This window comes from Panthera onca, chromosome C1 (assembly GCF_046562875.1).
Source record: "Panthera onca isolate mPanOnc1 chromosome C1, mPanOnc1 haplotype 2, whole genome shotgun sequence".
In the NCBI taxonomy this organism is placed as follows: domain Eukaryota; kingdom Metazoa; phylum Chordata; class Mammalia; order Carnivora; family Felidae; genus Panthera; species Panthera onca.
In genome coordinates this window covers 170,819,050-170,844,209 of record NC_138346.1, presented here as the reverse complement: position 1 = coordinate 170,844,209, position 25,160 = coordinate 170,819,050, and the positions used below count along the sequence as shown (strand labels likewise).

The window sequence follows — 25,160 nt, the reverse complement described above, 5'->3', positions numbered from 1 at the left end:
TCAAGTTGAACCATTCTTGGGATTAAACAAATGAAGTGGAGAAAGAATGAGGAAAGCTTCCCCAGGAGCCCTCACTCTGTGCATTTTCCTTTCTCTGGCTACCATTGCCAACGGTCCCACACTGTAGACAATGTGTTATATCAAATCTAATAGTCTGAGAAATGATGCTGATTCTATGGCACCAGAATCCCAGATCTTTTTACTGCAGGGTCTTGGACAAGTGACTTAAACCGTTATAGATTAAATCTGCTTCTCCATTTGTGTGAAAGTGGTGACAACAAAATCTACCTCTTATGGTTGATATGTGGATTAAGATAAAGAATATAAGGCACTTTTCCCAGTACCTGACTATACTGAGTTCAGTTATTAGTGATTATTATTAAACATTCCTATTAAAGTATATCCTTAGTTCCCTTCATCTGTATGTCTTTGATATATTAGCTGCACACTGAGAAACATGACTTTGTTTCTGCATACTTAGATATTTATTTTTCAGCACCAAACTCTTAAAAAGTGGTTTGGCACTGTTCTTAATATGTAATTAATGTGTATCCTCTTATTTAATTCTCCCAACAACCCTATAGAAGTAGTGGTATTATCCCCATTTTACAGATGAGGAAACTGAGACTCAGATTAGTTAGGTAACTTCTCCAAGAACATAATGCAGCAGGATTCTCACACAGAGAATCATGACCCCAAGGCTTTTCTTTCCAGGAAACAACTTTATTCCTGCCGGCACTGCTCAGTTGGGCTTGTACCTGAAGAACTGAGCCCTGAACACCACGTGGAGTAGTTTTTTATGTATTTTCTACTTCTTTGTCTCCCATATATGGTAACGCACACAAACATGTAGTCTGATTAAGTGGTTTCATGTTACAAGTTCATGAGGGATGTTGCATGTACGCGCATAGCCAGGTTACCTTGAGGTTTTTTTGTTTTTGTTTTTGTTTTTGTTTTTTTCCTTAGGGAGGGGACCCTACCACAATAATGCTAGCAGTTGGTCCAGTTGGAGTTTCATCAAGCTATCTGACTGCAAAGCCACACCACTGGGCTCCTTTTCTAGTGCTACCTCTATGTGTCAGCGATTTTCACCTGTAAAAGGGGGTTGTTCATCTCACCCACCAGACCCTGAGTATCTTGAGAACAGACCTGTTTTATTGTATTTTGTACCTTTGGTACCACCATATAGAGCCTTGCACACTTAAAAATATGACTGTCTAGCCTCTGAGCCACTCCGAACTCCAGCCATGCTGGCCTCCTTCAGTTCCATTCAAGGCATTTGCACCTGCTGTTAGATCTGTCTGGAGTGCTTCTCTGATCAGTTTTAGCTGTAGCTAGAGTATCCTGTTCATTTCTGGGTGTGATTATATCACAGTTGACAAGGACATTATTGAAACCACATCACTGTGAGGAAGAATTGAATCAAATGGAAAAGGGAAGATCAGAAGGGACAGTGACATGCAAACACGTAAGGTTATCTTTGTGTGGATGAAGGGTAGGAACAGTTCAAGTGCTTCCAAGCGGCTCAGTGAAAAACAGATTTCACATTTTCATAAGGAAGAACTTTCTAGACCTCAGCTGGCCAAAGTTGGAGTGAACTACGTAGTGAGTGCCAAATCTCGAGAAATATTTTGACAAATGCAGGCAGCCACTTTGCGAGGACATTAGTGTTATTAGGCTTTCTCTTTTAATCAGACAGGAACGTGTTACATTGAGAAGTCTCTTTCTCAAGGGTATGGTAGGATAAGGAAATTCATTCTCTCTTTTCATTCCCATCTCACAGGTTTCTTAAAACTTCAGTCTTAAGTTTTTTTAACTAGAGAATAAGGCTTAATTACTGTTGAGTTTTGGTTTATGGAAACTAGTCATTATTACCACTTTTAGAAAGGTTAAGTTTATGAACATAAGCCCTAGTTGCTATACTTGTATGTTCCTCTGCGTCTGGAGATAAGCTTGTCTCCTTACAAGAGGAAAACAATTAGCCTCGGGCATTTGGTTCCTCTTGATATTCCTGGTACCATCCCGTTGTAAATGAGGTCAGCGGATGCCCAGGATAGATTGTAAAATTGAGATGCTCTATTAATATTTAAAAGGCCTGGGAATATCAGATTCAAAATCTTATTTCTCTCTAAGTTTCAAATGTGTATTTTTTTCACCACCTGATTCAGTACCAATTTAAGTCAGTCTTATTAAATAGAAGTTCCATAGATAGAAGAGGTACATTAGCAAGAAGCATCAAGGTAGAAGGACTGTCACATTTGGATACTGTGTGGTAAAGTCATCCATCTAGAAATTGAAGCGAAAAATATTTTTTAGCTCTCACCATATGTCTGGCTCTGCAGTGACCTCATTTAACCCTGATTCACCATATTGCCTGCTATTGTTTAGCTGTTACTGCTTTTGACCATTTAAACTTAGGACTGTAGCAATTTAAACCACTATATATTTTTTTTTAAGTAAGCAGAATAGAAAACTATTTTACATTTGATTAAGTGTTTTATTTTGCTATTCCCCTTCGAATGAACTTTGCACAGCCTGTTTCACGAGGAGTGTGGTTTGCTTTGGCGTGTAATCACCCAAAGCCAGGCTCCTTTTATCATTATTGCTTAAGTCATATATTTTTACACAAAACATCTTATTACCTTAGTTTTATTTTAAAATCAAAGCAGAGTTTGCAGAAAGTCTATGAATCACACTGAAAGAATGTTAACGAATACTACCTCTGAATTTCCAGATTTGGGCATTTCTGATCTTAAAGAATATGACTGTAAGCAAAAATATTATGCAAGCTGAGTAAAGTTTAGGTAAATAAGGACCAGATGGAACTATAGGGACTTATAAAATATAATGCAAATATTATCCCATTTCCTTAAAATAAATCTATAGTTCAGTATGAAAAATTATATTCATATTGATGAATATCAACCTTTTGCAAAATCATTCTTGGCAAGGGAATTCCATTTCAAGTAAATATAAAACAGTTTCTTTTCTGAGTTTGAGAAGGGAAAGCTTTGCAGTCTTAAAATGTGAAACTTTTTATATATTCATTGCAATTCTTATATTAGCTGTTTTATTGCTGTGATTTTCATTCCACATTTTAGTTACCTATAGTGTGGAAGAGTTTGCAATCCCTGAGCTTGACTTTTAGCTTAAATAGTCCATTCCTTTAACACACACACACACATACACACACACACACACACACACACACACACACACACACACACACACACAGATTGGTGTTACTGCTTCCTGTATAACTGATCACTTAATCCATACTTTTAGTCAAAAGAGCCACTGGTATTGCTGATTTAATGCTTATTTATGTTGTCTATAGTTTATCACCCAAAAATATTTCAGTATTCCAAAATAGTAGGTACTAAATGTTGTGATCCATTTTCTTTCTCTTAAAGTGTTTGGTAGGTACAAATCTTTACACCCTCCCCCAAACCTACTAGAATAGATGAATAAATTAAGATTAGGAGATAAGGACTGGCTCTTGGTTCCTTTTGTAACAGAGTCTTATGGGGTTTGATTGGTGACTGTGTTCTGAGATTCTTAGAAAATCTAGGAGCACCTGGGTGTCTCAGTCCATTAATGCCTGACTGTTGGTTTCAGCTGGGTCACAATCTCGCGGTTCATGGATTCATGATTCATGGATTCATGTGTTGGGCTCTACACTGGCAGCTCAAAGCCTACTTGGGATTCTCTCTCACCCTCTCTCTGCTCAAAATAAATAAACACTTTTTTTAAAAAAAGAAAATCTATGTAGCAAACTCTAATTTATTAGTGAGAGTATCCAGATTTTTAAAAGTGTAAGTTCTTTTGACTCTTACTGACTTCCCTTTTACAGCTGTGACTTCTTCAGGTTTTCTGAACAGAAACATTTATAATCAACCTATGAAGTTTGCAAACAAAACTATATCAGTTTGACAAATACTGTACTTCTTCTAAAGTAATCATCTTTTATTGTATCCACAGTGGGAAAGTAGTATATTGAATGTACACTTGACTCTGAGATTCATCCAAATTATAAAATCAAAATGAGAAAAAAGTCATCTTCAAGTAAAGAAAATACAGTATTTGTTGACTACATTCTGCTTCAAGTCCTCTATGTTCTTATGAGATACTGAAAATAACCTCTTTACTTTTTGCTTCTCATGCATGAATCAATGAGGGTCTGCCAGATACCTTTTGCATCAAAGCACTGGGTTTGAAGGTGGGGAAGATGAGCATCTTTGCAACTTGTCTTGAATCATCTTTGCCTTCTACCTTTGTAATTGGTTCAAAAATATAAAAAGATCTACAAAACACATGGAATGTAAGCATAATAACACATGCCCCAGCAAGACAAGTGCATTAAGTTGTCCATCCTTGGGTTAAACAACGTACTGCCCCACTGTAACAAGGAAAGTAGAGAGCTGCCTTTGTTGACATGAGTCCTGCCATTCCTATTAAAGATAGCACATGTTTGCATTTCTACTTTTATCACCTTTTACATTAGGTTTCCCAGCATAATCTTTCTTGAAAAGAAGCAGTCGGGGAGCCCCTGGCTGGTTCAGTCAATAGAGCATGCGACTCTTGATCCTGGTGTTATGAGTTCAAATGTCTCGTTGGGTGTAGAGATTACTTAAAAATAAAATCATCAGGGGGCCCCCTGGGTGGCTCAGCTGGTTAAGCGTCTGACTTAGGCTCAGTTTATGATCTCATGGTTCATGGGTTTGAGCCCTGCATTGGGCTCTTGCACTGACAGCTCGGAGCCTGGAGCCTGCCTCCGATTCTGTGTCTCCCTCTTTCTGCCCCTCTCCCACTCACTCTCTGTCTCTCTGTCTCTCTCTCAAAAATAAATAAAACATTTAAAAAAATAAAATTATTAGGGGCACATGGGTGGCTCAGTTGGTTGAGCATCCGACCCTTGATCTTGGCTCAGGTCATAATCTCACAGTTTGTGAACTCGAGTCCCAAGCTGGGCTCTGTGCTGACAGCACAGAGCTTAGAATTCTGTCTCTCCCTCTCTCTTCCCTTCCCACTTGCTCTCTTACTCTCTCTCAAAATAAACTTAAAAAAAAAAAAAAAAGCAATCACTTATATTCTCAGTTCGCCATAATAATAGGAAAAATAGAAATCAAAAAATGGACTGAAATTGGTGTCATTCCTACTTAGAGTCATGAATTTTGACCACTGATCTATATTCCTTCCTTTGTGTCCCAGATAGGCCCCCTTCAACCTTAGATATATATGTGTTGGGAACCTTCATTAGCAATTATTCAACATCTATTTGGCGGACACTTTGCTTGACATTATATACATAATCTCATTTTGTCCTCAAATCCTAAAAGGAAGAATTTATTAGTTCCATTTTACAGAGACAGGAACACTAGCCCAGTGAGGCTAAATATCTTAATAGAAGTATCACAAAGCTATGATAAGTGGCAGAGCTAAACTCTGAACACAGGTTTATGTGGCCATAGCCAGTATTCTTCCCACCATACATTGCTGCCTTCCATTGTTTACAGGCTGGAAAATTCCTCTGGCAGACTTGATAGAGTCTGTAGGAGATTAAAATTGATCATAAATTTTGTGCAGTTCCTTCCACTTTCCTTGAATTCGAGCTGGCCCATTGACTTGCTTTGATCAATAGTAGTGAAAGTGGCGTTGAGTAACTTCCAAGCCTTTAGCCTCAAGGTCTTGCAGCTTAGCTCTTGTTCTCCTGAAAGACTGCCACCTTGCAGACAAGCCTAGATCAGCCTCCTGGAGGATGGCACCCCATATGAAAGAGCACATGGGGGCAAAGGGGCCCAGTTATCTCGGCTGAGGCCCCAGCCAACCTGACTGCAAACTCTTGTGAGCCCAGCCGAGATAGCGTGGAGCAGAACTACCCCCTGAACCCAGCCCACACTGCCAGCCCACAGAATCATGAACAAACAAATGATTCATTTTTGTTTTAAGCCACTAAGGTTTTTTTTATTAAATTTTTTTAATGTTTTATTTTATTTTATTTTATTTTTGAGACAGAGACAGAGTGTGAGCAGGGAAGGGGCAGAGAAAGAGGGAGACACAGAATCCAAAGCAGGCTCCAGGCTTCTAGTTGTCAGCACAGAGCCCAACACAGGGCTCGAACTCATGAACCTCATGACCTGAGCCAAAGTTGGGCGCTTAACTGACTGAGCCACCCAGGCACCCCTAAGCCACTAAATTTTGCAGTAAAAGAAAACTAATACAGAGCCCAAGCCAAACCCTTATGTTTCTGATCTCTCACAGACTGTAAAAGTTGGGATTCTTGTGGTCTGCCATTTAGAAGGAGGTCCTACTATTCCTAGGCAGGACTTAAGTATCTGCATAAAACAGTGGCTTTCTCCGCTTTACTTTGTGCTGTATGAGTTCACAGAGGTCTAAAATTATAGAGGTGGAATTACTCTAGAAACCATGTATTTTGACTCTGTGCTTTACTGATAAGTGTCCTGAACAAAGCAGTGCATGGAGAACCACTTGCAAAATTGGCCACCTGCAGAGCTGTGAGAAAAACTAACTCCTCTCATTCCCGGTTCTGGGTCCTTCTTCTACACTTTCCTGCCCTCTTTTTTCAAAATCGTGTTCTTTTTTTATTTTTTTTTTTAATGTTTATTTATTTTTGAGAGAGACAGAGTGTGACCGGGGGAGGGGCAGAGAGAAAGGGAGACAGAATCTGGAGCAGGTTCTAGGCTCTGAGCTGTCAGCACAGAGCCTAACGTGAGGCTCGAATTCACATACTGCGAGATCATGACCTGAGCCGAAGTCAAACGCTTAACCAACTGAGCCACCCAGGTGCCCCTCAAAATCACATTCTAATTGAAATATAATAAGGAAGCTTGGTTTTTGAGGGTTTTGTTTTTTTTCCCAAAGAATTTGGCCACAAAGGATTTGGGACAGAAAAGCATCATGTTCTAAGACACTGATCCCTTTACTTATATAAGTACAGTCTGGAGCCTATCAACTTTGTTCAAAGTGACATATTTTTTCACAGTTGTACCCCAACAGTTTTCTTTTTAACTCTCTAACTGCAATAGACATCACAAATCAGTAACTTAATACATCTACATCTGTTTCAAGGTAGAAGTGAACGTAGTTTTGATTTGCACAGCATTGGACTGAGCATTTTACTACTCCCACTATATTATCACCCTTCATTGATTTGGCCTTCCTGCTGAGAAAGTCGTCTACTATATGGAAAGACAGGACTGTATGATTTCTGAACCGTGACAACCGTAGAAGGGAACTCTATTAAATGATGTTTAAAAGGAGCATTATTCCTCTAAGACCATAGATCTGAACAATGGCTTCTTCCAGACAAAAACAATGCCCATTTTCTATATAATCTTTTTAATCCTTATTTTGGTCCTCATGGGTCTTTCTTATTAGCAGGGATTTTTCCCATAAAGCAAGGAAATAAGACATGACACTCTTTGGGGATCACTGGTAATATGTTTTCCACCTAAGTGTGTAATTTAATGTGAAATTTTTCTGTAGCTAAAATGCCACCTAGGATTATTTTGAGGGCAGTGGGAACAGAGGTTTTATGAGTATAACGAAGATTGGGTTTAATTCTAGAGTGATCCAAATTAAGTATATCACACCTACAAATAGTAAAATTGAGCCATATATATATATATATATATATATATATATATATATCTACCTTTATAGTAATATCTACCACATAATTCTTTATCAAAGTTTTATTCTAAAATGCTTATTAGAACAATCCACTGAACATTTAGAAATGTAATCTATAAAATCTCATTCTATGGAAATAGTTCACCCACACGAGGGTGCTTATTGATATTGTTCAGTGCACAGGAAACCCTTAGTTAATTTTTCTAACACACGGCTTCTTTAAGTGTTATGAGCCTACTGTGGCAATGATAAAATTGCCTTTTGCTGAACGATTGGTATGTTTATGAGTTACTTTATCTACTTGTTGGTAGCCTGAACAGTAAAGAATATGGTAATGGATGGGCTGAAATGTCTGATGACTTTGACTCTAAGGATACATTAGTACGTGTTATGAAATTCTTTTCCAGCAATGCAATGTTTAAATCCCCCTGGAGGAGTTTGTGATTTTTGTGGGGCTCAATGACAATTAAGTCCCGTGTACTTGGCTCCTTTAAATTGCTCTTTGAACTAAAGTAAATCCTTTAGAAATTCACATGGATTTAATATCCATTTGTGATGGGTATGTGGGTTGTGTGTCACTAATATTTTGCCATCAGAAGCTTGGGTGGGATTTTTAAAAAAGGAAGAATGAAGCTTGATTGGGTAGGTAAGATTATGACATACCCTACCAGCCTCTTTCTGGGTCATTTTGATGTATCTTTCTATCTCCAACCAATTTCTTGGTAATCATTTAGCAAACATGTACTCAGTGCCTACCCTGGGCTCAGCACCAGGATACAAAGAAGAGTTGGAAGCAGCCCCCAGTCTGGAAGAGTTCCACCAAGACTAGGAGGTAATATAGGACCTAGATCCATGAAAAAGCTATTGTGATACTAATAAATTCAATAATACAAGGGGATAGAGCAGTGACTCACAGGAAGGTTGACCAACCTTGTTAGGGGAAAAGAGTCAGAGAAAGTTTCATAGAAGAGGTGGCATTTGGCTGGCTCAAGTAGAATTTCATGAGAAAAGGGGGCAGCAGATAAAAGAGACCATGACCTTCAAGCCTTTGGTGCCTTTGTACTTTCCAAATATAGATATATAGACTCTCTATATCAACATACACAAGAAACTGAAGGTTCCTGGGTGGCTCAGTCAGTTAAGCATCTGACTCTTGATTTCAGCTCAGGTCATGATCTCATGGTCATGGGATCAAGCCCCACATCAGGCTCTGCACTGACAGCGTGGAGCCTGCTTGGGATTCTCTCCCTCCCTCTCTCTCTGCCCCTCCCCTGCTCGTGTTCTCTCTCTCTCTCTAAATAAACTTTTTTTAAAAAAAGCACAGGAAACTTAATAGTATTTGTCTCCAGTTAGGGATAGATGGTGGCTGAGGGACAGGTGCAGAGAGAAACTTTTCAATGTATATTATTTTGAGAGTAATACCATGTGTAATATTTTATCTGTATTTAAAAACAAATATGTATTCTTTGAAGAATGGAGATATTAAAACAGTGGTTCCTTAAACAGTATGTTCAATTTGCGAGCCAGCTACTTCTTCCTGGGTGTCTGTTTTTTAATGTTATCCCTAATTAGTGGAATGAAGAAATTTTCCTCAAGTTAAATGTGTTTCAGACATAGACTGATGAGAGAAAAGCTTTTTCTTAATGTTTTATTTTTATTTTTATTTTTATTTTCGAGAGAGAGAGAGTGAGCAAGTGGGGGGGTGGCAGGAGAGAGGGAGGCACAGAATCTGAAACAGGCTCCAGGCTCTAAGCTGTCAGCACAGAGCCCGATGCGGGGCTCAAACCCATGGACTGTGAGATCATGACTTGAAGTCAGATCCTTAACCGACTAAGTCACCCAGGTGCCTCAAGAGAGAAGTTTATAAGCAGAGGACTTTTCCTACATCTCCGAAATCCTGCCTAACCCTTCTAATTAAGGAAAACCCATATCTGAGAGATTCTCTAATTGATCAGATTCTTCCCTGGATCCAGAGTTAGCAAGTCAAATGAGTGATTTAGAGTGTCCAAAGGAAAATTGTTGGTCTTGTCTCAGGCAGTAAATAAGATGATGTTACTTAAATTTCTGTTGTCACAGTGAAAATCACAACTACCAAGAGGAAATTAGTTTTTGATTATATGTCAGTCTTGGTCATCTGTAAATGGTTCTTAAGTCTGCCATTAATTAGGAGAAATTAATCTGGGTTGTTTTGGACTGAAAAGATTTTTATTGTTTTATTTTATTTTATTTTAGTTTAGTTTAGTTTAGAGCATGAGAGGGGTAGAGGGAGAGAATCTTAAGCAGGCCCCACACCCAGTGTAGAGCCCTGATGCTGGGCTCAATCCCAAGACCCTGGGATCATGACTTGAGCCAAAATTTGGATGCTCAATCTACTGAGCCATCCAGACGCCCTGAACCACTTTATTTTAAACATGAATGCATCACTTGTATATAATTTTCTTTTATATCTGCTCCTGTAGAAAAAAAAAAATCATTCATTGAATAATATGGGTGCATAGAAAGAAGATAGAAAAAAATGAAGGGAAGAGACAAGAACAACAAATGGAATTAAGAGAGAGCTAGGGGCACCTGGGTGGCTCAGTCAGTTGAGGGTCCAACTTCCGCCCAGGTCATGATCTCGCAGTTCACAAGTTCGAGCCCCGCATCAGGCTCTGTGCTGAGAGCTCAGAGCCTGGAACCTGCTTCAGATTCTGTGTCTCCCTTTCTCTCTCTGCCCCTCACTAGCTCGTGCTGTGTCTATCTCTCAAAAATAAATAAAAACATTAAAAAGAGAGAGAGAGGGGCGCCTGGGTGGCTCAGTCGGTTAAGCGTCCAACTTCGGCTCAGGTCATGAGCTCATGGTCCGTGAGTTCGAGCCCCGCGTCGGGCTCTGTGCTGATGGCTCAGAGCCTGGAGCCTGTTTCAGATTCTGTGTCTCCCTCTCTTTCTGACCCTCCCCTGTTCATGCTCTGTCTCTCTCTGTCTTAAAAATAAATAAACGTTAAAAAAATTTAAAAAAAAAAAAAAGAGAGAGAGAGAGACTCCATGTTGGGTTGGGGAGAGTTCTTAACCATCGTGTTTTGTGTAGCACAAACCCCTAACTAGCAAGTGAGGTCCATAGATCATCACCCCACTTCATTAAGCGAGAGGCTTCAATTTTCACTTCCCCAGTTGTCTTTTTGTTCACTGTCTACAAAATGATCAGCCCATGCCCTTAAGGTTTTTGCTGTGGAGTTAAGGAGACAGTATTTCAACAGAATTGATGCCATATGGAAAATCCCAGGTTAGCTTCTATACAAGTGCAAAATAAAATATTCAAAACAGGTGAGATGCTTGCAATGGCTGTAGGAACACAGGCTTTGGTGTTAAACAGTCCCAAGTTGGAATGTGATCTTCCCTACTTAGAAGATGCAAAGACCTGGTCAAGTCTGAATCCTTCTGAGCCTCCATATCCCCAACTGTAAATGAGACTAATAATACGGCACTTGCTTCATCGTTATGAGGATTGAATGGCACGAATGGGAAGCGTGCAGCAACTCTGGCACAGAGGTGTTAAAATAAATGAGATGTTCCCACTTCCTTACTATGTGCTGGCATTGTACATAAAGCTTTATGTGCAAATAGTATTGTTAAAACCATATAAACATGAGGAAGCTAAGGGAGAGGTTAACAGTCTTCCCAAGGCCCGTGGCCAGAAGTAGCAGGGCCAAGATTTGGACTAAGAAATCTGACTCCAGAGGCCTAGCTCATAATCATCTGTCTCTATAGCCTCTCCTCAGTGTGAGCCAGCAACCCACCCACAGGGAAATGATGAATAGAATGCTTCTGGAATAGATGAGTTTTAGAAGTCATTGGTATTGGTAGATGGAGTCACTGAGGTATCCTAGGGTGAAGGAATGTTACTTAAATATGCAGAGATAAGAGTGGAAGAAGAAGGTACTCAGAACTGTGCCAACAAGCAGTTTTGCTTGAACAGCTCAAGAGCATTAAAATTTAAGAGGATATACAATGAGGAGATAAGAATCATGTGTATAATCAACTCCAAATTTTTTCCTTAAAACAATAAATAGCAGTCTTTCATTAATGACCCATTATTTCATCTAATTACAATTTTTTCAAAGTAAGAAGTAAAAATTTTTTGTGGCCTTGTCAAATAGATGCCTAAAATAGCTCAATACAGTATCTTTTTTTTATTATTTTGTCCTACCTTATCAACTGTGTAAGTTGTAAAAAATAAATCTATTTTTCTTTTCAGTTCACCAGCCCACATTTCTAATTTACCTGTTGGCCCCTACCTCTCATGTCTAGCACCCCCTTTTAGTACAGCTGAGCAGAACCTTAACTTCACAATCCATTGTCAACACACAGGGCACATGGTAAGAAATGTGACCTTTTTCTATTGATAGGTTAGAGTGTCTACTGTTTTCTTGTATTTTCATTGATAACTTTAAGAGAAATCACAACAGTAGTCAAGCAAAAGGGAAGAAATAATGGGGAGTTTTTCACACAGACTCCTGGACAAAACAGATTGACAGGGAGTTCAGCATTTGAGCGATAGTATATTTCTTTTATTTATAAGATTCATTATGGGGCATCTCAGTGGCTCAGTTGGTTAAGCGTCTAACTCTTGATTTCGCCTCCGGTGATGATTGCATGGTTCGTCAGTTTGAGCCCTGTGTTGGGCTCTGACAGCACGGAGCCTGCTTGGAATTCTGTCTCCCTCTCTCTCTCTTCCTCCCCTGCTTGCACACCACACTCTCTCTCAAATAAATAAACTTTAAAGAAAGAGTTCATTGGGGCGCCTGGGTGGCTCAGTCGGTTAAGCGCCAGACTTCGGCTTAGGTCGTGATCTCGCAGTTTGTGGGTTCGAGCCCCACATCAGGCTCTGTGCTGACAGCTCAGAGCCTGGATCCTGCTTTGAATTCTGTGTCTTCCTCTCTCTCTGCCCCTCCCCTGCTTGTGCGCTCTCTCTCTCTCTCTCTCTCTCTCAAAAATAAATAAACATTAAAAAAAAAAAAAAAAGAGTTCATTGAACACCCAGAAAGTATTGAAGAGGTTTTAATTCAGGCTACTTTTTTTTTTTTTAGTGTGTGTTTATTTTACTTATTTATTTGTTTGTTTGTTTATTTATTTATTGAGAGAGCGTGAGCAGAGGAAGAGCAAAAAGAGAGGGAGACACAGAATCCAAAGCAGGCTCCAGGCTCTGAGCTGTCAGTACAGAGCCCGATGTGGAGCTCGAAGCCACAAACTATGACCTGAGCCAAAGTCGGACACTCAACTGACTGAGCCACACAGGCGCCCCTGGGCTACTTTTATGGAATAAAAACTACAGTTGATATTTTTCTTCCATTTAAGTGTAAATGAAGAGAAATTTCCCATTTGACTTTTGTAATGTTGCAAAATTAAAGAAGTTTATGCTGGAAGTTGAACTCTGTAAACACCATGTTAGTAGGAGTTCAGTCTGATTCTGTCAGTCCAAATGAAGGGGGGCTGTTTGGCCTCCAAACTTGAAACACCAGCATGACACAAGTCATTACAAGGAACTTGCGTTAGTTTCTCCCTGCACTACTTTCATAAAACTGGCCCTTGGTGTCATCTTGGCAGTGTTGCTGGGATCTCCTGAAGCCACTGACCCAGCACGTTTTCACAAAGCCATTCCCTTGAAGCAGTTCAGAGGAACCAACTCTTGGCAGTCTAGATGCTCCCTGCACCCGGAAATTTCATAAATCAGAGTTAAAACAAAGAATGGTCTAAAATCTGTTGCTGATACAAAATCTGTAATGTAAATTGTCTGGATTAGGGAACCTCTCCTGTCTCCTGGGAGCTGCCTTTATAATTGCTATAATAAAGAATGTTTTCAGAAGCATGTGATGATAAAATGAAAGTAGTGAGAAAGATATTTGGAATCCAGTGGAGTCATCTGGTTGTAGAACTTCTTAGTATTTTCTTGTATTGCTTCTCTACTCCCAAATTCACATAAGAACCTTTTTATTTATTTTTTTTAATAAATTTTTTTTTTAACGTTTATTTATTTTTGAGACAGAGAGAGACACAGCATGAACGGGGGAGGGTCAGAGAGAGAGGGAGACACAGAATCGGAAGCAAGCTCCAGGCTCTGAGCCATCAGCCCAGAGCCCGACGCGGGGCTCAAACTCGCGGACCGCAAGATCGTGACCTGAGCTGAAGTCGGACGCCCAACCGACTGAGCCACCCGGGCGCCCCTATTTATTTTTTTAAGAAAGTAGATTTGGTTTGGATCTTTTTTTTTTTTTTTTTTTTTTTTGTCTTATTTGTTATACTTCTGCAAGAAATATTTCTTTATGTTTGACTTCACGTCAATTTAATTCTGATTCTGAGGTTCCATACTTCTGGGCCAAGGCAGAATCACCCTCAGTCATTTCGTAGGCTCCTCAAGCTCTCAGGGTTCTGGTCTCCTCACAAAACTCCCAGACATCATTGGTGGGCCCCTGGCCATTATCATCAGTCCCCCCAGTTGTCATCAAGCCCGTCTTACCCAAGCCTTCATGACCTCAAGTCTAGAAATCCTGTTGCTTCCAAGCCCCAGTGCTTGGGACACAGGACTTCTTCCAAGGTGGGATCCATTGTGCATGGCTTGTGGCCCCCTTGACCATTGCTTGCAGAGTCTGGTAAGCCAGTGCATGTGCTGGGGCTGGTGTGGCATGGGGGACACTGGGCAGTGCAGGGCTTCTGCACTTCTCATGGGACCCACAGATCTCTGTTTCTAGTCTCCACGCAGAAGCTCTTTTCCTTTCCCAGCAGCCCTCCAACACAGCTGGCATAATCCTTCCAACATCATATTTTTCAGGCCCTTCAGTCTGATAAACAGCAGAAAGAACCAATGGCTTCTGGCTGCTTTAGTTTTCAGCTCTATAAAAATCCTCTACTTGCTTAACATGAGGGGGGAAAGTTGTGTTAACATATTCAACTGAATATTTTAAAAGTAGTCTCACCAAAATATATGTACATATGATAGAAATATTTGGGTGTAGAGATGTACATTGTCTGCAGGGATCCTTAGGAAACTGTTGATGGTGATTGTCTCTGGGGAGTGAGACTGAGGGGCAGACCAAGGAGGCAGTTTATTTCTGTGGTTTACTACATGCTGTGGTATTGCTTGAGTTCTTTACACTGGTATGTGTTATTTTTATGATGATTAAAATTTAAGGTTATTAATTTGAAAAGATAGGAATTTTTTGTTTTAATTCATTAACCATGAAATACTTTCCTCAGCCTGAGCTTACCTGCCTTAGGTATTGTCCTGATTTTATGCTCAGAATGCTGAGTTCAGGAGTTAATTTGCCCAAGATTACACAATGGTGGGTCAGAATTGGAACCCACGGCTGTCTTACACTTACTTAGGGTCATGAACACCCTTCCCCCTCCTCCATGCTTCATCCTCCAGGGTCATTTCACTCCACTTAAGTTCTTTTCTTTCATTGCCCAAGTAATGGGCCTGACAGACCCCCTGCATCAGACCACACATCTATGCCAAATCCTTGAATACTAATAAATACTTGAAACCATGTTTCAAAATATACCATAAAATGAAAATAAGAATGACGCACAGTTCACCTCAAGTTCATACACAGCAGCAATGTACAGGTTAACAGTAAAACACAGGGGGGAAGTTTACCTTGAAATATTAGGCAAAGCCAGTTCTAAAGGAATGAAATAAGAAACTTAGGAAAAATTAATTATACCTTGGAATATATGGTAACTGTGTATTTTATTTACCTTCAGGTCCCATAAAATATGACACTATTAGCAAATGGCAATTTATGGGTCGCTGCCTATGGTTTGGTTGTTTGTGTAAGGAAGCATTTATGGTTGTCGAAAATTAATAAGAATTTGTTTTTTCTAGGATGCTATAGTTATACATGAAGTCTACGAAGAAGGAGCCGCGGCCAGAGACGGAAGACTTTGGGCTGGTGACCAGATATTAGAGGTATAAGACTATGAGTTTCATTTAATACTAGCAAATACAGTTCCCTTACTGACCTTGATCCACAAAGTATTTATTCACAGTCTTGTACTCCATTTTGTCCTCACTTATCTCTCTCCCATTTAGCAAAAGATGTACCTTACTCTTTTTTCTTTCTTTAATGTACATTGAATAACTATAATCAGAATCATGGCAGATCATCAATCTAAATCTGTGAAAACTTTTTTAAATTAAAGCAGAAGTACAACCTATAGTTCTATAATCTTAATATCAAATGAGAGTGCATAGTATTGCAACTTGACTTGTTTTGCCGCTTCACTAAAGCTGTCTAAATTCTCCTAAAAACACAGACATATGCAAAAACATGGACAGCCGATGTTTTAAAGACTTCAGTGCTGTTTTAAGTATTGTTTTCTTACTCCTAATAAATCGTTAAGTAAAATGCTTTCCGCTTTTGTTTTCTAGTTGATGAAAATGTAGAATCTTCTCCCTTTAGGGAGAAATGAAATGTTTAGCTTGCCTCTTTCAAATGGGCTCTCAATTAGCAAAGGTGTTAAAGCCTTTTAAAAAATGCCAAAGCAGGCAGTGTCTGAACTAAGGAACGGATGAATGGCAGGTCAATGCCAGGCATTCTGGTAGGTGGAACGAAAAAGCTTTTTTGATGATGTGAGACCTTTAGGCAACATTTATTTCTTTCATTGGATGAATTTAATTGAATAGTTAACATTTTATGGTGGGCATGTGCATTTTTGCTTTGCAACTTTAATACAGCACATTATGAATGACATCATAGAATTTTATTTCCCCTTTGGTGGTTCAAGTTTGCCTCCCAAGATGAAACCACAAATATAATTAAGGGCAGAAAATATAGGCAAGAAAGAGTTAAAGGAGAGGCCGGGCTCGCTGCAAATTAAATTCAGGGTTTCTCTGCAGACCTTTACTGTTCTTCATCATTGGATTAGGACATATTCCCAGTACATTCATTAAGGTACAAGTGTATGAGGTTAGAAAAATAAGCGAGGCCTCTTTGGGATTTGGCTTGACTGCTTTTGCATATAGCACCATTTTTTAGTGGTCAGGAGTTTCAAGGGTTTGTTTTTTTTTTTTTCTCCCTAGGTTTTCTAATTAACTGGTGTTATCATAATTGGCTTTGTAAGATGAATAGATTGAATATTCAAAAGAGTACAGATGCATACATGCCTAGATACATGATTTGTAAGCCCATGGATTATTCTATAATGGTCACTTGAAACTAAATCTAATCTGTGGAGCATTTTCTTGATTATGGTGATGGTTGCATAGGTATAAATCACATAAATTAGCAATATAAATTATATACTTTAAATATAGTTTATTTCATAACAGTTATACTTCAGTAAAAAAAAAAATCCCTTTTTAAAACTATTTGTATGGGATATCTCAGCTGTAGCTGTTCTCTTTCATATTCATGTACAAGTGAATACTCAGGATAGGTTAACATGAAGAAGGCAATTGAGTGGAAGGAGAAATTGAAAACTCAAACCATTTCCTGGCATCCAACTGAATTATATTACCCAATATGGATGGATGGTCTATACTCCTCATTAAAGATGACCAGGACATGGGGCACTTGGTGGCTCAGTCAGTTGAGCATCCAACTTTGGCTCAGGTCATGATCTCACAGTTCGTGAGTTAGCCCACGTCGGGCTCTGTGCTGACAGCTCAGAACCTGGAGCCTGCTTCAGATGCTGTGACTCCCTCTCTCTGCCTCTTCCCTGCTCATGCTCTGTCTCTCTTTCTCTCTCAAAAATAAACAAACATTAAAGATGACCAGGATATAATATAACAGTGTGTGTCAACTAAAACAAAAGTTGTTTTTTTATTGATCAGGAAATTTTACCCCATGCAGTATCTAGTCCACAAAAGCATGTCATGTGTTTAGTTAAGAAGTAGCTGTATGGGGGCACCTGGGTGGCTCAGTCAGTTAAGCAACCAACTTCAGCCCAAATCATGATCTCACAGTGTGTGAATTTGAGCCCTGTGTCAGACTCTATGCTGACAGCTAGGAGCCTGGAGCCTGCTTCGGATTCTGTGTATGTGTCTTTCTCTCTTCCCCTCCCCTGCTCACACTCTGTCTCTCTCCAAAATAAATAGACATTTAAAAAAAATTTTTTTTAAAGAAGTAGCTGTTTGGTCAAGTAACATCATGTTTCCTTTGTAAGCAGCTTTAGACCCCACATTTGGACTTGTGCTAGTTGTGGTTGATGTGTACAGATGCATAATTAGGCATCATCAGCCTTCGGCCTGCAGGTTTGCCTTGAGAAAACAGGCCAGCTTTGGCAGTACATTTCAAGACCGTGAAACAAGATAACTGTGTATCAGCACTTTCCACACAATGGCCTTTCTACTTATGAGAGTCCTCTGCATTGTCAGTGGCCTTTCATAATTTTAATTCTATCCTCTTGTTAAAATCAGGACAAGCCATGGGCCGCCTGACTGGCTCAGTCAGAAGAAAATGCCACTCTTGATCTTGGAGCCTTGGGTGCGAGCCCCACATTGAGCGTAGAGATTACTTTTTTAAAAATTGGGACAAGCCAGATTTTGCTGACAAAGATCTAATCCAGCAATTTTTTAGCATGGCAAGATTTATGATTCTATAATTAGCATGAACTGTCTTCTTTCTGATTCTCCTTTTAGACTCAGTCCCTCATCCTTCCCTAATTCTACGTCCATTATCTTCTATTTTTGTGCAAGTGGGAGCAGAAAGAGTAAAGGGCTAAAGCCTGGTTTTCCCTGTGGAATAAAGTAGTGAGAAAGTGCTGCCTGGTTTGGTTATTCTTTCCCTCGAAAGCAGTGACTTCCCCACTTCCTCGTCCTATCCAAGAGATGTGATTCACTCCCCTTGATGACTGGGGCCTCCTATGGCTCTTTGTCTCAAGTAGGGAGCTCTGCAATTACCACCCCTACCCTTCTACAATCAATGCTCTAAATAATGCATATAGTGCTTCTGTAAGGCACTTAAGGTAATACATCACTCCACAATATTCGAGCTGCACAGCGATATTTCTCTTATGATCACTGGTGCATTTAGTGGTGCCTCTTGATAAGCAAAGGAGGAAATGAAAACTGTGAACTTGGAGCAGATGTCTTGGATTTGGGCAGTCATCTTCATGCTGGAATTTAGTATAAATTGCTTTTATTATATTAGTTTCATGACAGTGCTTTTTATGGAAAGTATAATTGCTAGGACCTCTCACAAGCTATTTCAGAGGCTTACGAGAACTCACCTGGAGTCCAGGGAAGTAACTATTTTGCATTTGAGTAACAGAAGTGGTCTGGTGTGCCATCTATTGGAATACAGGGAAATAATCACTTCGGACCACATTTTCTAGAGACATTGTTTTCCCCTTTGTCCTATGGATTTACCTCACAAACAATGAGAGTGCACTCATGGGCCTAAAGTAACAGTGAATGCTGGCACTGACTGAAAACAGCCCTGACAGGGGTTACTTCAACTCCTTATAAAATCCCAACTTCTAACTTACATTGCACTTAACTGTGTGCCAGGTCCTGTGCCGAATGCCTTAGAGGGTTTATTTCCCTTAATCCTCACAACACTAAATAGATATTATCTCCAATTCATAAATGACCCAGTTGAAGCTTAGCTTGACTAATATACATGAGGTTTCACAACGTAAGTTAAAATCCATGCTCAAACTGAAGGCCGTCTGTATCTAAAACCCATACTTAACCACTGTTTGGGTTGGGGTTTTTTTGTTTTTGTTTTGTTTTTGTTTTGTTTTCATTATTATTATTTTTTAAAGTAAGCTCTATGCCCAGGGATTTGAACTCATGACCCTGAGATCAAGAGTCGCATGCTTGGGGGCACCCGGCTGGCTCCGTCGGAGGAGCGTGCAAGTTTTGATCTCAGGGTCGTGAGTTTGAGCCCCACATTGGGTGTAAAGACTATTTAAATAAATAAAACTTTAAGAAAAAAAGAATCGCATGCTCTGCCAACTAGAGCCAGCTAGGCACCCCTTAACCACTGGGTATAGTTAATGTAATTGAGAACACAAACACAAGATATACCAGAAAAGAAAAAGCATCATGAAAATTAGGCTTTTAAACATTTTTCTGGCTTATAGAATCAGCTTTAAATAATTGCTCAAAACCCACCTTCTCCAAGAAAGGCTCATTGCTCTCTTCTCCCTCTCTGTAACCAATCTTTATGCCACAAGTCACTAGTCTTTGGAATGTTAGAATTGGAAAAGCCTGAGACCAATCCCTTATTGTACAGATGAAGGAAAGGAAGACCAGAGATAAGCTTGACTTGCCCAGGACACACAGGGATGGACTAAAACATAGAGTAGAACCAGCATCTTGAGGGAAATCTTCTATTCTGCCACCCCACCCCCCACCCCATCGCCCACCCCACTACTGGCCATGACCTGTGCCTACTCTTCCCTTTGTGTCTTTTCCTAGCTATGACCTTGAGGGAGTGACCTATGACTCCCTTCCTTTGAGTCCTTGGCCATTCTTCCCCTCAATTTCTCCTTTTTGTTAAATCCACTAATCCATAACAGTACTTGACTTTCTCTGTGGCAGGGGATCCAATAACTCATTCTAAGAGTACATTGAGGGGTGCCTGGGTGGCTCAGTTGCTTAAGCAACTGACTTCAGCTCAGGTCATGATCTCACGGTTCGTGAGTTTGAGCCCCACGTCGGGCTCTGTGCTGACAGCTCGGAGCCTGCTTCACATTCTGTGTCTCCCCCTGTCTCTACACCTCCCCTGCTCGCACTCTGTCTCTGTCTCTCAAAAAATAAATAAATGTTAAAAAAAATTTTTTTTTTTAAATAAGAGTATGTTGAGGCAGAAGGGTATAGAGACTAAAGGTGGGAAGATAGTCTGGGTTCAAACTGTGACTAGCTATATAACCTGGGTCAAGTCTCTTTAGCCCCTCCGTGACTTACTTTCCTCATCTGTAAAATGGTAATGGTACCTATTTCAGAGAGTTAGTATAAGGGTTAAATGAGTAAATATTTACAAAGGGCTAATACACAAGCACTACACAAACATTTCTTAAGTAAAACACAAGTAAGTTTGAAGAAATAAATAAGTAAACTGGCTATATGATCTCCATTTAGCAGACAAGGAAACAGAGGCTTATTGAGGGCCCACAACTTCCAAATTCACGTGATTTACCGGAAGCAGAGCCATGGCTTTACTCAGTGCTGTTTCCAGTACAGTTTGCTTCTAACTTATGGTCCTATTTGTGCTCTCTCGGATCCAGGTTCAGAAGGGTATACTTCAAGGGGGTTTAGACACTGTCAGAAATACTGGTCTCTCATTTTTTTTCCGGCTTATTCTAAAGTAGTTGTGATGTTTGCAATTAAGAGTGAGGACGTCAAATTCAATAAGCAAACTGAGTCCTAAAATGCTGACCAACACTAATGTTCATTTCCCTTTTGACCTCAATTACATGAGGCCGTTAGACCCTTCCACCCCTCCTGCTCCCTTTCACCCTCCCCCCTCCCCAACCATGTTGATTCCATAGTAGAGCTCACAGCTTTGCAAAACAGCATTACTGTGTATACTAAGCACCCTCTATGCTTTTGGGGTAGGAGAGGATAAGGGCTACCTCCTTTAAACATGAAGCAGCTACTACTGCCAATAGTTGCTACCTGCCTTGGGAACAGCTAGAAATTTCCAGAGGTTTGTCACTGGTTGGATTAAAGAGCTCCAGACAGAACCGGCATGGAGGTCTCTGCTGTCAGCAGCCCATCTCAGATGTCCATTGTTCCAGGTTAATGGGATTGACCTGAGGAGCGCCAGCCATGAAGAAGCCATCACAGCCCTGAGGCAGACCCCCCAGAAGGTGCGGCTGGTGGTGTATAGAGATGAGGCACACTACAGGGATGAGGAGAACTTGGAGATTTTCCCAGTGGATCTGCAGAAAAAGGCCGGCCGAGGACTGGGTCTGAGTATTGTTGGGAAACGGTAAGGAAATACTATGCAAGTTAGGACAGATTGGCCTTTTCCTTCAGAGCCCTAGGGAGCCTACAAACACTGAAAGGTAAAGTCTCATGTAAACTAACAGTATGGCTTCTAAATTCAACCTATCTATAAATATTAGAATGACATTGATAATATCTCTGTGCAAGATCTTACCAAAAAAAAAAAAAAAAATGTGTCATATGAAGATAGAACCTGAAGCCCAGTCAACTGAGACTATATTTGTTCCCATATAGAATAAGAAGAGACTCGGGGCGCCTGGGTGGCTCAGTCGGTTAAGCGGCCGACTTCGGCTCAGGTCATGATCTCGCGGTCTGTGAGTTCGAGCCCCGCGTCGGGCTCTGTGCTGACAGTTCAGAGCCTGGAGCCTGTTTCAGATTCTGTGTCTCCCTCTCTCTGACCCTCCCCTGTTCATGCTCTGTCTCTCCCTGTCTCAAAAATAAATAAAACGTTAAAAAAAATTTTTTTTTAATAAATAAATAAATAAATAAATAAATAAATAAATAAATAAGAGACTCAAAAGGGTTTTTATACCTTGGAGTCACTTAGATCTGAGGCTTTACCCAAGAAATAGCTAATATCAAGAGATAGGTTTATACAGAGTTGGGTTAAGAAAATTCCGGAGTGCCTGGGTGGCTCAGTCGGTTAAGCATCTGCCTTTGGCTCAGGTCATGATCTCACGGTTCGTGGGTTCAAACCCCACATCGGGCTTTGAACTGACAGTGTAGAGCCTGCTTGGGATTCTCTCTCCCTCCCTCTCTCTGCCTCTCCCCTGCTTGTGCTCTCTCTCAGTGAATAAATAAAAAATTTTTTAAAAGAGAAAGAAAATTCCTCTGCCATGAATACCATGTTAATCTTATGCTGTTAACTACATCTAGCTGGTGAGTTTCAAAAACTAGCTGAATAAGTGTAGTTGAGAGACAAATTCTTTATGACAGTAGTTTTCATTAAGAAAGATGTCCCCAAAAGGTAACTTGCACCAAAAATGTAGGTAGATCCTGGTGGCTAGGCTTTTCATTTGAAGTCTGTGCCGCTTACCCATATGATAGGCATTATAGAATAATATCAGTAGATTAGAGAAGTAAGTCATATCTTGCAACTGCAATTCCAGCTTCCATGGTTTACTGGTTTTAGTTATTTGGTGTGTGTTTATTCCAACAGGGCTGCAAGATTGTCAGGTGACGCCCCAATATGGCCTTAAATGGGTATCAACCATCGTCTTAGGGAGCATTGAAATGGTTTTATGTATATTACATCCTGTGCCTTCAAAGACTTCTGACGGCTAGCCCATTGTTTTTTTTCCAGCAGTCCAAGCTGTTATTAAAAATAAAATATTAGAGAGTTTTTGAGAGCACTGATTTTGTGCCAGGTACTGTGCTGTCCTGATCTCATTCTTCAGCACTGTTAAATCGTCACTCAGAAAACGCATTGCAAATCAAAAAAGTTGAGACTCATATTTCTAAACAAACTCCCTGCATACCTGGTGCAGAGCACCTGACAGAGCCCATGTTGAAGTTTGCTTACCTGTGACACATGCATATGCCTGGCGAGATTCCACAGAGAGTAATGGTTTTTACTTTATTGCCTCATAGTGGATTGATAAAACCATCTTCGTACAACACTACTATTTCAGATTGGGTTTGTAAGGAACATTCACGTTCCTTAGCCCAAAATGTTCCATTGTAAAGGATCAGGTGTTTACGCTTTCACAATGCACAATTCTTTGACTTAGCAATTCCACAACTAGAAATGTATCCTAACAGTATTCTTGTAGATATGTTCTCTATTGCACATTGTTTGCAACAGCTAGTGACTGACAATAACCTCTATATTTTATCTATATATTTTACTCATCATGAAAGTAAAGAACCTCTGTAGAATCGAATACAGCCTTAAAAGACAATGAGGAAGCCCCAGGTGCTTTCTCCACTTTTTAACCTCTTGAATTTGAGACATACAAATTTATTTACTCCTCAAATAAATAATTATAATTAAAACCTTAGTAACAACAGGAAAAGGAAGAGTGATAAAACTAGAAATTGATCAGATACTAGTAAGTGAGCTAATCTATAAGGAAATAACTTGTACATTTTAAGGGGCGCCTGGGTGACTCAGTTAAACGTCCAACTTCGGCTAAGGTCATGACCTCATTGTCCGTGAGTTCATGCCCCACGTTGGGCTCTGGGCTGACAGTGTGGAGCCTGGAGCCTGCAGCCTGCTTCATATTCTATGTCTCCCCCTCTCTCTGCCCCTCCCCTTCTTGCTCTCTCTCTCTAAGAAGTAAACATTAAAAAAAAATTTTTTAAGAGTACTATGCTTTTTAAAGTGAATTTCCATTTCATTTCACTAAGATTATCCTCTTGCAGAAATAATGCCCTTGGGCCAATAAAAATGAATTTTACAGTAGGCAGCACAAATAGGTATAAACTATTTAAAAGGCAAGCACTCTGAGGTTTATCATTTGGGAAGTTAGTGGATATAATTGGATGAGATGGCTTTGTAGGACCATTCTTCCAAGCGTTAGGATTTAGTGAAACTGTGTAGAATGTCAGTAATCTCAGATTTACTGAAGAAATACTAAATTGTGCGATTACCCACTGCTCTATGGTATTCACAGAAATGGAAGTGGAGTGTTTATTTCTGACATCGTGAAAGGTGGAGCTGCAGACCTTGATAGGAGATTGATTCAGGGAGATCAGATCTTATCTGTGAATGGGGAGGACATGAGAAATGCCTCACAGGAGACGGTGGCCACTGTCCTCAAGGTGAGTCCCCAGGCTGCTTTTTGCCTGGCTGGTGTAACTAAAGTCTGGGGACCGGGGCGGGGGACAGTTCTAAACTGGCTTGGTTATAAAATGGGTTAGACTTTCTGCTAATTCGAATTTTAACTAGAGATCTAAACTCTGATTACTTTAACCCATCATAAACAGCTTTACAAGAAAGTTGCTATAATGACTAACAGGATTGAGGAGTAACCTCTTTGGGGATTTCTAAGCTAGTTTTTATACCTGTGAGAATCCAAGTATCCACAATTATCCTCAAGTGCATTAGATGGTATAAGTTCTCCTGGAATCACAAAATTCCTCCTTCTCTCTCTAACACTGTATTGTCGTGAATTTACCCACTCTAGCTTTTACTGCCTGAGGGACCACTAAAGATTATCTAGACCAAGTCCTCTGATTCACAAATGAAGTTTGAAATAGTAGAGCAGCACGCCCAAGATGACAAGGGTCTGCTTGAGTGGTTTTCTCACCACGTGAGCTATTCCTCACTGAAGTCATAGGGAGGCAAAGGTTCAGAATTCCTTCCCTTCCAAGTGTCTCTGCAACATGGACCCTACCTCCTTTGGAGGAAACGGATTAATAAAAGTTCCTGTAGCTTTGCATTCAATTATAACCAGCTGCGTCTTATGCTGTTTCACAAATAGCTGTGGAAGCTTTTGCAAAGACAAAAGAATTTTGTTTATTGCAAGATCCTGATTTTCTAGTGTAGTCAACTCTTGGTTGTGACTTAGGAGAGAAGTTATTTGTAGATTATCTCCATGTCTGATTTCTCGGTCTTCCTTTCACCCAC

At 40.1% G+C, this 25,160-nt stretch overlaps 1 protein-coding gene across 3 annotated transcripts in view; it reads left to right on the top strand.

Moving 5' to 3' along the window:
- PATJ (PATJ crumbs cell polarity complex component) overlaps positions 1 to 25,160 on the top strand; it is a 361,686-nt gene that overhangs the window by 300,179 nt on the left and 36,347 nt on the right. For all 3 annotated transcript variants that reach the window (XM_078451845.2, XM_078451844.2, XM_078451846.2), the window contains exons 35-37: positions 15,515 to 15,598; positions 21,379 to 21,572; positions 24,205 to 24,352. In XM_078451845.2, coding sequence (XP_078307971.2) covers positions 15,515 to 15,598; positions 21,379 to 21,572; positions 24,205 to 24,352 — 426 coding nt within the window. The remainder of the gene's footprint in view (positions 1 to 15,514; positions 15,599 to 21,378; positions 21,573 to 24,204; positions 24,353 to 25,160) is intronic.